This window comes from Canis lupus, chromosome 36, assembly GCF_048164855.1.
Source record: "Canis lupus baileyi chromosome 36, mCanLup2.hap1, whole genome shotgun sequence".
NCBI classification, from domain to species: Eukaryota; Metazoa; Chordata; class Mammalia; order Carnivora; family Canidae; genus Canis; species Canis lupus.
The window spans coordinates 15,694,211-15,712,020 of record NC_132873.1 but is presented as its reverse complement, the minus strand read 5'-3'; the positions used below and the strand labels follow the sequence as shown (position 1 = coordinate 15,712,020).

The 17,810-nt window shown below is 38.5% G+C and overlaps 1 protein-coding gene across 1 annotated transcript in view; it reads right to left on the bottom strand.

The window, feature by feature from the left end:
* The window catches only part of DYTN (dystrotelin), a gene marked incomplete at its 5' end in the record, with an annotated part of 46,759 nt that overhangs the window by 17,297 nt on the left and 11,652 nt on the right, over positions 1-17,810 (bottom strand). Inside the window, 5 exons of the mRNA XM_072812648.1 lie at positions 2,862-3,012; positions 9,263-9,411; positions 11,090-11,201; positions 16,320-16,483; positions 16,733-16,804. Of these exons, the coding sequence (XP_072668749.1) occupies positions 2,862-3,012; positions 9,263-9,411; positions 11,090-11,201; positions 16,320-16,483; positions 16,733-16,804 (648 nt within the window). The remainder of the gene's footprint in view (positions 1-2,861; positions 3,013-9,262; positions 9,412-11,089; positions 11,202-16,319; positions 16,484-16,732; positions 16,805-17,810) is intronic.

Here is a 17,810-nt window from a genome sequence, read left to right as displayed (position 1 = left end):
AAATAAGTAAATAAATCTGTTTAAAAAATAAAATAAATAATTCTTATCTTAGATAAATTGCTTCAAACATAAGATGAAAAATGACGAGCTTCTGAATTAACCACTAAAACTCAAATGCTCAGAACTGACAAAGACAGCATTGAGAAAGAGACAGAAAGAGAGACTATTTTGACTCATAAATGTTGCAATTCTAAATAAAAAATAAGTAAAACAAATTTAAGTTATATTTAAAGAATAGTCCACTATGAACAAATACAGCTTTTAGTTTCAGCAATGACAGGAATGTTTACTCTCAGGGACTACTTCTGCAATGCTTCCAATAAGAGAAAACATGGATCATTTCAAATGAGGCTAAAAAAGAGATTTAAAATAAATTCAAAATCACTTCTGATTGCCTACCTCCATAAAAAAACATAAAAGGAATAGGGAAAGAAAATGACTTCCGTCACATTAAAAGGAATTTCAATCCAACAACTAACACCATCATATTTAATGGAGAAGCATGAGAGAAATGCCCTCATGAAATCTCCCTTTAAAGTAAAAGAAATTGTTCCATCATCTCTTGCATTATTTAGTATTGTTCTGGAAGATCTGGATTCTCTCAGGAATGAAGACATGCAGTAGACATGAGAGGTTTAAATACTGGAAAGAAAGAGACCAAAATGTCTCCCCTTCCCCCAGATTGTATGATTGTTTACTTAGAAGCGAGAAATTCAAACTAAACCAGTATTTGAAATTATCAAGAGAGTTCAGAAGGGTTTCTTTTTATAAGAAAATGATTTAAAAAATCCGTAACTTTCCAGTATACCATCATCAATAATTAAGAAAAAGGTACAATGGGAAAGTTGTTTATTCAAAATAAGAACAAGAAGCATGAAAGAGCCAAGTGCCCTCAGTGAGAAACCTAGAATGATAAGAAGTAAGCTACATAACAACCATTACTGACAGACATTTGCACCACAAAATACAGTTTTAATGCAACTCAAGCCAAAAGAATAAGATTAATTTGGCATTTTAGAAATGATTTTAAAGTTCTTCTAGAAGAACAATTGTTTAACAATAGCTAACATTTAAAAAGTAAAAAATAACAATGATGCCAGCAAAGTATCAGAAGAAGAAGCCCTAGACCCTCCCATCCACTGCGCCTCCACCAGACACACCGATTAAACATCATTTCAGTTCTGCCTCTGTCTGGGGAAGTTAGGGAAAGACTGGGCTACATGTCAAAGTTCTGATTTTACTGCGGGTTGCCTGAAGAATTGGCTATTAAAGCAAAAAAGTAGGAGTAGGGGAATATCCTCACCTTCTAACATGCATCAAAATAAAAGCCAGGTAGATTTAAACCTTAAATGTCTGACAAAAGTCAAGCCATGTTGTATGAATGAATGAATGAATGAATGAATCAATCAATCAATCAATCAATCAATCAGTCCATGTTACGACAATATAGCTGAAGGGTCATTTGATTTTTTAATGCAGAAAATTTTCCAAGCATAAGACAGAAAGGAAAAGATTAATAATGTTTTCACAGGAATTAAAATGTCTATATAGTAAGTCACATTATACATAAGACTAAAAGGAAATAGCTATGAAGAAAGGTTTCCTACAGCTAAAGTTTTAAAAGTTCAAATACATTAATGAAACAAACTGATGCATCGGTAAAACTGGGCAAAGGACACCGGCAAAAAAGTAAATACAATTGCCTTCTAAATTAAGAAGAAAGGGACATTAAGGCAACTAAAATATATTTTGCTCATAAAAGTAACAAAATTTAAAATTTGGTGACAGTAACAAGTTATAAGTAACAGTAAGAAGCATCAAGAGAGAGAATTACTTGAATTCACTGGGAGTGCAGTTTCGTGTATCTTTTCTAAACAGTATTTTTGCAGTAAGTATGAAGAGTCTTAAAAATAATCCCACTTCTCATTCTCATAATCCCATTTTAAGAAATATACCCTACTGGGGCCGCTGGGTGGCTCAGGTCATGATCCCAGGGTCCTAGGATTGCGTCCCACGTCAGATCTGTGCTGGGCAGGGAGTCTGCTTCTCCCCCCTACCACCCCCTCGCCTCTCCCTTCCACTTATGCCCTCTTCTCTATCTCTCAAATAAATAAATAAAAATCTTAAAATATATATAACCTATTGAAATATTTGGGGTGCCATGTACAAAGAATAACATACAAGGATTTCAATAGTAAACTTTTAAATTCTAGCAAAAATGGAAAAAAACTCAAATATCCAACAACAGAAGAGGTGTTAGGTAAATAATGTTACATCCATTTAAATAAAAACTGCAACAATGTTTTCTGAAGAATTGTAATGGCAATGGAAAATGCTCCCAATATAACTTATTACACTGATACAGAAGTATATAAATAATACATTCCACAGTATGATGTAAACTATTTTTAAAACAGGGGAAGGAGTACACCAAAATATTAACATATTAATATTAAAATATTAATATTAGTAAAGAGTGCATTTACCACGATGGCCACTGAGTAATGTATAAAATTATTGAATCACCATATTGTACGCTATATTGCACACCCGAAACTAATATGACTCTATGTGTTAACTATACTGGAATTAAAAGAAAAAATTTAATTAAAAATACTAAAATAGTGGTTATATCACGGTTTGTAGTCATAATATTGTTTTTTGCTCTTTGCCGGCTTTTCCAAATTTTCTGTAATAAATATATAACACCTTATGATTGGAGATAAAAAGTTATTTTAAACAATATTTTCTTTGATCACATTAACATCTTGAAAATAGTCCCCACACCACACTGAATCTCACTGAATCCTTACAAACTGGTCCAGATTGACTGCACTGATTCTTTTCCCTTTTGGACTCACCTGATGTTGTGGGTTGCTGTTATCAGTTTGCTGAGCCCGAGATATCATTGGAGATACTTTTTTGGAAGCCACTGTGGCTGCTGTTTCCACTGGTCTAGTTGGACTTCCATATACTGGTTCTTCGGAGCTACTATACTGAATGGAAATCCTGCTATAAAGCAGAGTTTTATAAGAAATTGTAATAATATTTAATTATCAGGCATGATATTGAGGAAAGTCTTTTTAGAAATTGTTAAATCAGATATTCAATTCGATATTCAAAATAGCATTAAAGTAGCATGACTTCCCCACATCCCCCCGCCCGTGCTTTTTCCCATCCAACTACTTAGGTGATAGAGAACAATCAGCCAATGATGGAAATGGGGATTTTATTTCCTGCCCGCCTTCTTGACAATCTAGAAATGAGAATGCAAAGAAATTTAGGGATGACTGCATAATATCCCCCAGGTCATCCTGTTCAGGTCAGATACCAAGGGTTCTAAGTGCGAGTGTGTGTTTTATTGTGTCATATTGGAAAGAACGTAGAATAGAGCAGATTAGTTTAAGGTCAGGCATATTCCATTTTATAGAGTTCCACTCAGTTTCATTCCTCTATTCAAAAACTATTTTATAGCATCGCACCATCTTGAGTTATGGCAGATAAAAGATGAAAAATAAAAGCAGAGAACTCCCTGCTCACAGAGACTTCACATTTCATGAACAGATGAATATACGATCATTATTGACATAATGCGATTATCTCTGCAGAATGTGATGAGAGCACAGGGAGAGAAGGGATTGTTCCGTGGTACACCTAATTACATGTTTAAGCAGTGGGGCATGGGAAAAACCCATAACTTCTTTGTCACACAACTTTGAGTGATGACATACTCTCTTCTTACCCCATGTGAGATCATTTTGATACCTTTGGGTTGTTCCATACCACTTTCTGTATTTGATGTACAAACATCAAATATATCTTGAGTTTGTTTTTGGAAGAAAAATGGCATCAGTTTATACACACTGTTCTGCCCCTTGCTCTTTTCACTAATGCATGATGATAAATGACCTCCAGTATAATAGATAAGTGCTTAAATTTGTTCATTTAAGTGGATTTATGAAGTTCTGTTGTATGTCTGGATCATGTGTGTTCCACCATTTTTTCTGCAATTGGATCCTTAAATTCTTTCTGGTTTATTGTCCGGCCCTCCAGGGCTATAACCTGTGTTCTTATTTACTATGTTGCTTTTATTCCCATAGGATCATTCCCTTTAGTATTCAAACATGCTGCTATTTCCCCCAAATATTTCCAAAAATAGCATGTTTGAGTACTGAAGGGAATGATCCTATGGGACTACAAGCAACACTACATAGTAAATGTAGTGTTTACTATGTAAACATGTAGTGGATCACACACATGATCCAGGCATACAACAGAACATCATAAGTCCACTTAAATGAACAAATTTAAGCACCTACCTATTATACTCGAGGACATTTATCATCATGTGTTAGTGATAAGAGCAAGGGGCAGAACAGTGTGTATAAAATGATGCCATTTTTCTTCCAAAAACAAACTCAATATATATTTGATGCTTGTACATCAAATACAGAAAGTGGTATGGAACAACCCAAAGGTATCAAAATGATCTCACATGGGGTAAGAAGTAAATGTAGTGTTTATACATTACTCAGAGTAGAACACAATAACAAAACTTTCTCTTCACTTGAGGCAAACTACCACCTACACCATCCCTTTGCTCCCTCTACTGTAACAAATCCTGGAAAGAATTTTATTCGGTATCTTCAATTCCTTAGCTCCCATTCTTTCTTAAACTGCCTCTAGTCTGATTTTTCCTACTACGGCTGTCCTACACTGCTCTTTCTGAGGACAGCAATGATTCCCTCATTGCAAAATCCAAAGGCCAATTCTTACTTGCCCTCGCCCCAGCATTTGACAGACTAGACCATGCCCTGCTCCTTAAAACACTGTATTTACCTACCTTCCACAATTCCTTATTTCCTTGGTTTTCCTCCCAGATCATTCATCTTTCTCAGTCTCCCCTGCCAGCTCTTCTTCTGCTCTCTAATTTTGCAAGTGGACTGTTGTAGGGCTCAATTTGTTCTCCTTCCTTCCCTGTCTACACTCTCCTTGGTGATCTCATACAATCTCATGGCTTGAGAGCCATTGCCTAAATGAAGGTTATTTAACATATGTATTTTCTTATTAAGACACATCATAGCCTTCTTGTGCTTAGGAACAGCAGATAGCATTCAGCACAATGTTTGGGGGGGCAATTTGCAATAGTGAAATCGCCATCAAAAAGCACAAAAAAGTGAAAAGAATGTGTTTATGGTATAACAGCTGAAACAAGAAGGCAGAGTGACTCTCAGTTCAATCAGCTGTGGATCAGCCAATTCAAATTTTTTGCCATTCTGTGCATGTCTGCAAATGACTTGGAAAATATTGCAAGTATTGATTTTAGAGCTATAAATAAATTTTCATGAGTAAGTACATTCATAAATACAGAATCTATGAATAATGAGGGTCAACTATAGTAATTTTTGGAAAATGTACAATTCTTATACAAAGCCTTATCTTTGAGGAATTTGGTATATTTATCCTTTTGTTCAGGTCTTATTTTCTATACTCTTAAATATTATAATTTTTATGTGGCTTTTGTATCTTTTTTGCTAAGCTTTTTTTTTTTTTTTTTTTTTTTTTTTACCCAAGTTTCTCTTTAAAATTATATTTACAGGTACTATAAAGGGGATCTTAACAAAATTTCTAGCTGGCTGTTGCTATCATAGTGAAGAGCTATTAATTTGTGCATATGTATTTTATTTCCCATCACTCAAAGCCTATTAATTCTAAGTTTTTGCTAGACTTACTAGAACTTTCTTGGTATGTATAATGATGTTGACTGCAAATGAAAGTTATTTTGTTTGTTTCACCATTTTAATTTCCTTTTTATTATATTTGCAAGAATTTCCCAAAATATTTAATAACAATGATGATATTTGGCACCTGACTTTCAGTTATGTTTTTCGTAAGTGAAAATGTTCTCAGTGTAAACCATTATATGTAAAGTGAGTAAATTCACATTATAAGGAGGAGGCTTATTTTCTGAGTTGAACGAATTCAGTGTCATCACTTGGCAAAATCATTAATCCCTTGGAAGATGGTTAATTCAAATGTGTCAACTTAATAGATATCAGCGATGTGTTTTTGCCTCTTACTACATTGTTAGACGCGAATGTTCCACATTCATTTCTCCTAGATCAGCCACTAATCAGAATTTCTGAACTCGTTAATATCTAGGTGAAACTGAAAATTATTACATAAGAATTTTACTTTGGGGAACACTCTGTTGTACTCAGGTGGACAGAGTGGAACACATTGACATTTAAAAAACCTTTAGCTTTGCATAGTGCTTGCAATTTCCCTTCCTCCTCTTATCTCCACTGATACTACTCTGGGAGTAGGAAGGAGAGGTTATCTCTAGTATCGGGTGAAGAAACTGAGTCACAGAAATATGAAGTGACTTCCCCAAGACTATACCGCTGACTGAGCACAAAGCTCAATCAAACTTCACTACCTTCTCCCAACACCGTGTCATCAATCACTCTTGTGACACTTTCTCATACTCCATTCTAAAAGAATTCATGACCTAACTTATTATCCCATCAATTCCTTCATCATGCATCCATCATCGTATTATTCAGTCCATCAGCCAATCATTCAACAAACATTTATTGAGTATTTATCAAATTCAGATGTTGTTATAGATTCTGGAAATACAGCTGGAAACAATAAAAGGTCCTCAACCCCCCGCCGCTGAGCTTACATTATAGAAAACAAACAAAAAGTAAAAGTAAAATATATAGGGTGTCAGGTGCTGATGACATGCTCTGAAGAAAAATAAAGCAAGGGAGGATGATTGGGAGTGCTAGTGTGGGGACAGGGCCTGAAATGTTAAGTGGTCAAGAATGGCCTTATGGATGAGATGGCATTTGAGCAAAGACCTCTGTGGGCCTTTATTATTGTTATTATTTTTATTATTATTATTAATTATTATTACTTTGAGAGGAGAGAGGGAATGTGTGTGTATGCTTGTGTGTGGGGAGGCAGGGATGGGTAAAAGAAGAAGAAGGAGAGAATCTTAAGCAGGCTCCACACCAAGCGTGGAGCCCAATGCAGAGCTCGATCCCATGACCTTAAGATCATAACCTAAACTGAAACCAAGAGTCAGATGCTTAGCCAACTGAGCCACCCAGGCACCCCTCTCTGTAGGTCTTTAGGAGTGAGCCTCAAGCCATGCAGTTGGGTGGGCTAGGGTAAAGTAAAGGTTTAATTCTTCAGTGGGGAAGGATCTGGCCTAGTCTTCTGGGGTGGGGGAAAGGAGTGAAGGCTGGAGCACAGACAATGTGGGATTAGGGAGATGAAACCAGAGAGATATGCGGGGGGGCCCAAAATATGCAGAACTTTTCTAAGTCATTACAACTCTTAGTTTTTAGCTTAAAAACAATGGGAATATAATGGGGGGATTTAAGGCATGGGAGTTTGGGGGAGGTGGGCACAAGAGGAATGCCATCATATTTGTGCTTTTAAAACATCAGCCTGGCTTCAGCAGCCAAAGAAATCAAATTAAGAGCAAGTATGGATCTTTGTGTTCTAACTATGAGAATGTAGGAATTTAAATAAGATTTCAAGTGTTCAATAAATCCAGATGACTAATTGACACATTGTATTGTTCCTTTGTTAGGGAAAGAACTGTCTTCTTGAAGAAGACAGATGAATTGGTACTTGATATCTTTGTTCTTATTTTTAAATTCTTTGTACTATATTAAAGATATGCATCAAGATGATACTCGAATTTTCTTACTTTAAAGATATATTGATAACAGCCTGCGAGGTAAATGTGACACAGGCAAGACATAAAAAACATCTAATTGCAATGTCAACGTATACTTTTTCTTTTAAAGAGCTATACAAACATATTTATATTGGAAAATGACAAAATGGCCATAAAAATAGGGTCTGGGATTGAGGTTGAAATAAGCTGGTGGGTATGTGAGGAAAGATCAGAAATTACAAAAGAAATTAGTAAATGGATACCATTCTGATTTAAATTTTTGATCTCTTCTACTCTCAGTAGATAAAATGGGAGTGAATTAATAATTCTGTTTTTCTTTCCTCCCCCAAAGTTTGATGATCATAAGCCCATAGAAACACTATCTTCTTTGTTTTAGTTTCTACAATTTTAAATTTTGAAGAAGTGATTACATCAAAATTAGCATCACAAAGACTTTTTAAGAAAAGATTTTATTTTTAAATAATCTCTGCACCCAATGTGGCACTTGAACTCACAACCCCCAAGATCAAGAGTTGTATGCTCCACTGACCAAGCCAGCCAAATATCCCCATCACAAAGACTTTTTAAAGTTGTCTTCAGGGTGATGATCTTTAGGTAAGTGATGGGACCTCCTAAATCAGTGTTGGGATAACCCTCTGGAGCACAGTTTGGTATTCTGAATTTTGAGAGTTAACAAAGTTCACAATTTTTGACCCAATGATTTTATTTTAGTAAATTTATCTTAGTAAAATATTAAAAATATAGGAAGATGCTTATGTAGGGATATTGACTAAAGAATTTCAGGGGACAATTTTTTTAAATTTATTTATTTTATTTTTTTAAGATTATTTATTTATTTATTCAGAGAGAGAGAGAGGCAGGCACGGAGACACAGGCAGAGGGAGAAGCAGGCTCCATGCAGGGAGCCCGATGCGGGACTCGATCCCAGGTCTCCAGGATCACACCCTGGACTGCAGGCGGCGCTAAACCGCTGCACCACCAGGGCTGCCCTCAGGGGACAAATTTTAAAAAATAACCAAAATCTTCAATGATATAAGGGATTGCTTCTATATTATGATGCTCTCTTATAAGGATGACAGTCAGGCCATTAAAAAGCATATTTTGGAGACTAATGACATGGGAAATACTCTCCATTTAGAGGAAGAAAAGAAGAATGAAAAATTGGAACGCTGCATAGTTCCTATTTTGGTAATACTAAAATGTGACTAGCACGCATCTGTGAGTGATGGGAATCTGAGTGTTTTTCTTCTACTTTTTCAATAAGAATAAAGTATTGATTCTGAATTAGGCTTTCAAAAGCAAACCACCAAAAACTATATATTAAAAAAACCTAGGGATGTAAAGCAAAGTTATTCAAATACTTTAATATTATAAGCCTTCTGGGTCTAATGCTTTAATTGGAATAATTCTAAATGATAGGATGGGCCATTTGGAAGTATTTTTGCCTCTTGTTCTATTTTAAAATTAAAGATCATTTTTAGAAGGGAAATGCATCTTAAGCCCTCTGCCACCTGTTCGGCAGAGCTGTCACTCACAGAAACTCACCTGGCCTGTGTGTGGTTAGCCAAGTCCTTTGGAGTCACCTGGTCCAGCAGCCACTGCCTTCTTGAAGTTTCTTTTTTCCTACCACGCCCTTGGAGCAGGTTGTTTCTGAGGGTCCTGACGAGAAATTTTGTATTCTCCTTTGCTGATGTCTGCTGGAAGGGCCAACATTAAAAAGGACTCCTATCAGTCTAAATGGGGTCCTTTTCCCCCACTTGGATGGACTGGCCACCATGAAAATTTTTGGAAATATTTCACTTCACTTATATGTCCTTAGAAAATCATCTTCCTTCCTTACTACCTGAATTTCTTCACATCCTACTTGTCCATATAGTGGACGTTTCAAATTAAATACCCCCCAGCTTACATAATAACCCTTCTTCCACGAGAGCAATCCAGTAACATGGGATTCTAAAGCTCGAAGGGCTACGGAGCAGAGCTAAGTCCAGGGCTGCTAACATTGAGGGTGGGTGCTCTTCACAATTGGCCGATCCCCTGTAGATTTAGCTCCAGAAAAAAATGCTCACGCATTTAATTCCATAGGAAACCTCAGTGGATTCACAGACCGCCTGAAATTCATCCAGCAACCCCACATTAAGAACTTCTGCTCAAAGGAACAAAGGAACCAGATGCCTTATTAAAAGATTTGCAGCAAAAAAAAAAAAAAAAAAAATTAAAGATTTGCAGCACTTGGAATCTAAAGTGTAATAACAAAGGGACCACACGGTGTCAGTCTAACATCAACGAGCCCTATTCCTCCCCAGGCTTTTAGAAATAGGGAGGGGTGGGCAACCTCTGGGTTATTTATTTAGTAGATCAGTGCCCGCTGGAATTCTTTGGCAACACTAAGCACTTGACTTTTGTAGACCACTCATGTTAAAGAGAACCAGGGAACGCTGTCCTTGGGGAGGTGAGCCAATCAACATCCCTCGCTACTGTGGTGTTTGAGGGGGATACCATCTATGGGGAAAATGATTCATAGGAACTCAGTGATGAGAAGTGAGTGTTCCTTCTGGGAAAATGAAAATGCTCTCTGCTTAAAATTGACCATCCTATTTCTCTTTTTTCTTCAAAAGCTCTGAATTCTCTTGCTGAGTATTTAGAATTTTCTTAAAAAATATTTGAAAGGCAGCTATGAAGTCTTAGTTTTATATTCTTTCAGTCAAAACTCAAAAAAGTGATCTTTCTCTTTCATTTTTCCTAAAGAAAAAATACTGGTAGTTTAGGGCTCAGGAAAAGACATGTTTAAAAGACAAAAGTGGGCAGCCCGGGTGGCTCAGAGGTTTAGCGCCACCTTTGGCCCAGGGTGTCATCCTGGAGACCCGGGATCGAGTCCCACGTCAGGCTCCCTGCATGGAGCCTGCTTCTCCCTCTGCTTGTGTCTCTGCCTCTCTCTCTCTCATGAATAAATTTTAAAAAATCTTAAAAAAAAAAAGACAAAAGTTTCTCTGACAGGTACTAGTAACTAGAAACCTGATTTCATCCTTTTTCCAAAAACCTTTTCTTTGAATCTGTACCCATTTCCAGTGCTTCTCCTCTCTTATTCTTCAGATATTTTCTGCTATATCATGTGGGACCAGTGGCTTCAGATTGAACGCTGTTTGGCTTCTTCTTGTCCCAAAAGGTTTTACTAAAATCTATGATATAGAGAAAGTATACTTATATTGAGAGATATTTATTTAAGGCTGAGTTTGCCACTTCCTTAGTCTTAAATATTATCTCGAGTGAAAGGAGGAGAATCTGTGGTTTTACTGGAGGGAGAGTTTTTAAGCTGCTGTAGCTGGTACTGATTGGATTCATGAATCATTGGTACGTGGGGTTAGATGTTACCTGGACGCAGTGCTCAGTCACAGGATGGGCCTTCTGGTGAGACCTGCCGTGAAGCCCAGCGAAGAAGCACGCCTGGCAGATGTCAAAGTTGAGACACTTCAGACAACGGTATCTGCCAATTTCAATGGAAATGTGGCTAATGTCACAACTAGTACGTAAGCAAAGAACATAACATTCAGGTGGAGAATGAGCACCTCCAAACATACAAGAGACGTCTAAGCTATCAAGGAAGTGTAAAATCTCTCCCAAACTTTGTAGGGATATTAAATGACTCTGACATGTTTCTTTACTCAAAGAAATCTTTTGATAGTACTTTTTATAATATGGCATTATAGTAACATAGTTTTATCCAACAAACCATAGTACAGAAGTCTGATTCATGGCCCCACAAATATACCAAGCATTTTATATAGGTAGGGTACAGTGCACAACCCTTTGGATAGACTCCCAAGTCTGTAGCCACATTTTGTGTGGCACCACAATGCACTCAAATCTTTTGAATTTAGTTGCTAACCTAAATAAAATAAACTGGGAGATTTTTCAGTAAATTCCAACTTTTGACTTCTCTTGGAAATTCTCAAGATATGATAATACCAGACCTGCATTCCCACATGGTATTGGGGAAAATAAAACCATAGACAAAGAATTTAAAATAAACTTTTGTGATTTTCTAGAAGTCCATCTATAGGAAAGAAATGCAGTAGAGGAGAGGTAGTTCCTCCAGCCAGGGTGTGGGGGAGTGACCCCCACATCCGAGTTTCTTAATACATCCACATTGCAGTCCTTCTCATATGAACAGCTGCACCCTTAAATCTCCCTTGGTTATGGATGAGGAGGTTATCTGGAGACACCAGGGGAAGGAGGGGTGTCTCATACTACTCAGGGAAAATATGGTGATACCAGCGGAGGGCTGGGGAGACCTCATAGTTAGGATTTAATGACTTTTAATGATATTTAAGTGGAATCATACTGTTTGTCTGGTAAAGCTCAGGGATCTATACTTTTTTCCTGCTATTTTTTAAAAAAGATTTTATTCGTTTATTCATGAGAGACACAGACAGAGAGAGGCAGAGACACAGGCAGAGGGAGAAGCAGGCTCCATGCAGGGAGCCCGACGTGGGACTCAATCCCAGGACTCCAGGATCACGCCCTGGGCCAAAGGCAGGTGCCCAACTGCTGAGCCATCCAGGGATCCCTTTTCCTGCTATTTTAATTCTCTTCTCCAACTGCAGTGTAGGCGGTATAAAATACTGCCTTCTTCATCAATGACAAGAATTGGTGACGGCAAAGTAGCAGCTACTCCTTCTAGACTGGAGATGACACTTCCACTCACCACTGTCCCTTCTGGGCCTACTTCCCACATACAGACCACATGCCTAGCTTCCTGTAAAGTTTTCAACCACTGCCTTGAAAGTTACAGAAAAAGAAATACAATAAGATGCCTGTGCTCTTCAAATTTCATGTCTTGCTGTGGAAAGATGACAGGGAAGCTTGTGGTACTAACTAGCAAAGTTAAGCAATATGTGATTGTGTGCCAAGTCTGAGGCATGGAAGGCAAGTACTGTAGGAAGGAGAGAGGGGGAGACCCCGGTGGGCTGCTGAAAAGTTTTCATGGAGGAAGTATGTCTTTGGGCTGGAGATCTATGAGGACGAAACCCCAGAGAGAAAGAAGAGTGAGGGAAGGAGATTGGAGCCAAGAAGGAGGGTTTGGAGCACATCAAATCTATCAGACCTGCTGATTATTCTAAAAAACAGAGGAATCAAAACTTGGAATGCTCCTGAGGCCAGATGGTAGAAGGTCTTCTGACCAAAGTTGTTTGAAGGCAGAGCAAGAGGATGCAAGTTCTTTGAGGTCAACCATCAGCTGCCCTTGTCCATTGCCATGCCTGGGCACCTCGTTCCAATGCAGGGTCTTAACAAATTGTGTCGAGTGGCTAGAATGGTAGCTAATGTTTTGGAACAGTCACTGAAGGGCAGGCAATACACATGGGTTGACACAATCCCCATGAAAGTTATTTAAGGTAAGGCCTTCTTATCATTTTTTCAGATGAAGAAACTGAATCAATCAGAGTTTAAGTAACTTGTACAAAGTTACACAACTTCTTGGTCAATGGTAAAAGTTGACTTTGACCCCAGGGATACCACCTAAGTGGAGAATCAGCTATTTTAACCACTGGAATAGACCAACAGTGCAGGAGGCTTGAGTTGAATGCACCGTTACTGGGGACCTTGAAGTGGAAACATAAGGCCAGATGTTTGGAGGATACTTAGTACCTTGCAGGTTTTCAATGACCATTAGCTGAATGAAGTTAAATGAATGACTTAGTTTATTCACAAGGAAAATGGGACTGGTAAATCCTGCCTTCTTGGCTTTGCAAAGTTTTACAGTGTTTTGAAAATTATTCAACATGCATAATTGGGAAGACAATTGCTCTTTGCATGAAATGCATAGCAATATTTTATTTTTATTTTATTTAAAGATTTTATTTATTTATTCATAGAGACGCAGAGAGAGAGAGAGAGAGAGAGAGAGAGAGAGGCAGAGACACAGGCAGAGGGAGAAGCAGGCTCCATGCAGGGAGCCTGATGTGGGACTCGATCCTGGTTCTCCAGGATCACACCCCAGGCTGCAGGCAGCGCCAAACTGCTGTGCCACCAGGGCTGCCCTCATAACAATATTTTAAATAAGGATTATTTATAAGTACTGGCTACATTATCCAGCATTACCATATGGTTGCAGTTGATTCATCTAGGACAATACACTGATCCCTAACCTTACATTAATTCCTTTATGCTCAGAAACTAGCTACAGGTAATATGAGGAAAGGTATACTGTGAATAATGAGATTGGTCTGTTGATGTCTTTACCAAGAATGAATGAAGTTGTTTTTTTTTTTTTTTTTTCCCAATCTCATCTCAACTTTCCATGGTTATTACAGAGCATAAATGTGACATGTCCTGCTAAAATATAACACCGGCTTAGGAACAATCTCTGGTCTTTGTACTTTCTCTTACTTTAGAAGGTTAAGCCTTTGCCTTATTCCTGTTACCTCTAGGTCTTCAAACACTTCTGCTCTAAAATGACTTTATTAATCTCACTAAAACTTAAAGCCTTGAGGCTATTGCTGGAGTTTATGAGAGCCAAAAACACAAGTTTAAGGTTAGGACTGTAATAAATTCTAACAATTTCTAATAGACTCAGAAGGTTACAGCTAAAAGAAGCCTAACACTCCATGGGACCCAGCCTTCCTTATTTTACTTACAAAGAAACCAAGGTCCAGAGAGGTTAATGGCCTTGCGCAGGTCACCCAGCTATCCGCATATCTGAGAACCTACATTGCCTTGGAGGAAAGAGGGTTTGCTTGGAGGCATTGCTAAGAGGAAGGTGAATTTCATTCTCAGAAAGGGATGTAATCTGAAACTTAAAGAATGGCACTTCTTGCCCTTGCCTTGGTGTGACTGGAGTCATTCAAACTCTTTGAGACCCCTTTATAAAATAGGAATAGTAATATCAGTTTTATGTTATACATGATCATTTTGAAAAAACATTTCTTTTTTTTTTATTTATTTATGATAGTCACAGAGAGAGAGAGAGAGAGAGAGAGAGAGAGAGAGACAGGCAGAGGGAGAAGCAGGCTCCATGCAACGGGAGCCTGATGTGGGATTCGATCCCGGGTCTCCAGGATCATGCCCTGGGCCAAAGGCAGGCGCTAAACCACTGCGCCACCCAGGGATCCTGAAAAAACATTTCAACGTGAAAGTTGTGTTTTGTATGATTGCAAAGTGAATTCTGTACCTGGTCCAGTGCATGACATGTAGTAACTACTTAATGAATTACTTGTTTACTGGGTAAATGATTATAATATGCATATAACATGATAAATCATATTCATATTCCTCCACTGTCCGATATAAAAAGAGTTTATTTTTCATCATAGTGTGGAGATTTCTTTGGTTCGGTCTGTTTGGTTTCCAATGGTCCTTCTCATTTATGTTATATTGTTTAAAGTATAGTTATTTGCAAAGAGGCTTTCATGAGTGAAATTTCACCGTGTCCTCAGAATTCTCTGCAAACCCAGTTCATTTTCTTGGTAAAATTAAAATAAGATTTTCAGCTTATTACTGGATCTAGCAGACATATTTTATATCCACAGGGAGCATGTTTACCATCTGGGCTAGTTAAGATCTGGAAGCATAGGATGTGAAGAGGAACAGAGTCCATAAGTGTTCACTCTGGTCCTTCTGGGCACCCCTTTCTTTGACTTGTTTTTAGCAACTCGGTCTACCTTCAGCCCCTACCTGCATTCATTCACCTTGATAATGGTGTCCCTGTGCTTGGCTTAGACCTGCTGGTTTCCTTCTTTCCTCCCTAAGTCTTTAATGACTGCAATTTCACTTCCTTATTGTTTTATTTATGAGAGACCAACAACACCTTTTCCTAAGATGAGGTTCTGACCATCATCCTCAGAGCTATGGAAACAGCTGAATCTCCCACCTCCAAACCCAGCTTCTGAATCTACCCTTTCCTCTGGGCAGAGTGAAGATCCAGTATGTGGATCATGCTCATGCTCTAATCATCATGAGCAGCTCATGCTCCCACAAAACCTGATTATTCGTTTGGATCCTGAGACCTTGTTCCAAGTTGTCTACACTGGGAGGCAGCATAACATCATGGTTGCAAAGCAGGGAGTCAGTGATTCAGACTGCCCGCATCTACTTGCTAACCATGTGCAAGTTATTTCGCTTCTCTTAAGCAAGTTATTTAGCTTCTCTGCAAATAATACCACCTTTTATAGAGGCTATAACAAGTCTGTAAATGAAATTATCCATGTGAATCACTCAGCCTACTACTTAATGCTAAATAAACTATTATTATTACTGCCATTCCCTTATGAATGATTCTAAAATATCTAAAAGGTCTGTTTGCAAAAACAGCAAAAACATTTTCCATGAAAATGTTGCATGAAGCAAAAACATGTTCCTCTTAGAGGCATAAAAATGTCTATTGATTAGACCACATGTCACCTGAAGAATTTAATATTCCATTAATTGTAAAAGATAAAATATAACTCATTGTCCACCAAGATCCCTCATGCAGAAAATTATTGACCCCAAAATATCAACTGAGTTCCAAGTGTGTGAGAAGGACTGAGAATCTGGAGAGATGCAGCTCCACCCCCAGACCCATTTGGAGAATGACTGTCCATGAAATATTGATGAGTGACTGTACCTCAGTCCTGTGATTGGAAAGTTCCTGCAGATTCTACACCGAACAGGGTGAGTGATCATTTCAGTGGCAGACAACCGGTAGCAGGTTGGGAGCCACAGGAGGATGGGAGGCTCAGATTGTAGCCAAGACAAGAATTTTTCTTCTTTGATTGTTGAGCTTAACACCTGAAAAACAATGGCTCACTCAGATGTGTTTTTTAGGCATGACTTTGTTCTCTAGTGTAGATGAAAATGTATTTTCATCTTCTTTTCTGGCTGTTTCTGCCAAAGAAGTTTATCACATGGAAAGTCAGAGGCAAGTCTGTATCTCAGATTAGGTTGTCTGGGATGCTGTGAAGAGTAACAGTTCCCTAATTTGAACTGGTCAGCATGTGTGTCTGCCCCAACTCCTGGGGACATTTATGTGGCACTCACCCCTTGGAAACAGCTGCGGGTAGCACTTTCCACAGAGCACAGAGCGCGACTTTCCCCCACGACAGTTGGGATCTACAAGAGGCAGGAAACCCCCTGTCAGTTGTGAGAAGCTGGAGAAATATGTGACCCCTGGAATCAGCACACCTGAGTAGTGGCACTTGCAGCCATGGAGTCACAAGTACTTGGTGTCTGAGACGGGATGAACTGCCGCCATCCAAGCAGACAAGAAATATATGGGTTTAGTGCAATGCCTGAATGGGGACAATGAACAAATGGAAAAGAAGTGGGGCTGTAAGGAAGGGGGTGGCTGAGAAGAGAGTCTAGCCATCATGGCAGTATGGGGACAGTTTCCATCGTTTCACTCCTCAAGATCCCAGCAATATTATTTTCACCTTGCTTTGCCCTCACTTGTGAACTACATATAACAATAATATTATGCTTATGTTCAGAGCACTTTTAAGAAAAACCTTTCTGAACACTTTCATATCATCTCATTTTAACAAACACCAATTTCTGAGCTGTCATCATTATCCCTGTTTAAAACAAGGGGCGCTTGAGATTTAACATTCTGCTCTGGGCAAAAATGAAAAGTAATTTAGCTGCAGAATTGAGATCTCACTTCAAGACTGCTTACTCTGTTGAGGGGGGCTCACAAACTTTGTCCTTTTGACGCATGTTGTAGGTATTGTGATGGCTCACGCGATGGTTTCCACCTTTCAATCACTGTCACCAAAGGAGTTTCACTCAGGGACTAAGATCCCCTTGTGACTGCCAAGATGGCCAGGAACTTGGCTCTGACATTATCTAGATGCACAGATACGTGTACCTGTCACCTCCATTTATGCCCATGTGGTCACAAGTCCTAATTTCACGTCTGATGTCTTGTACAGCACAGGCTGTCAGGAGGCATTGCCTGCAAGCTCAAAAGTAATTTCGAAGACCCCCCTGCTGAGTCCATCAACTCGAATAAACATTCTTCTAATCAGGAAAGTGGCACTTAGAACCACTTTGCTGACAATTAGCCAGGCAGGAGTCAACAAACATTTGCGTAATAGTGACAAGACGGCTGTACTTTAAA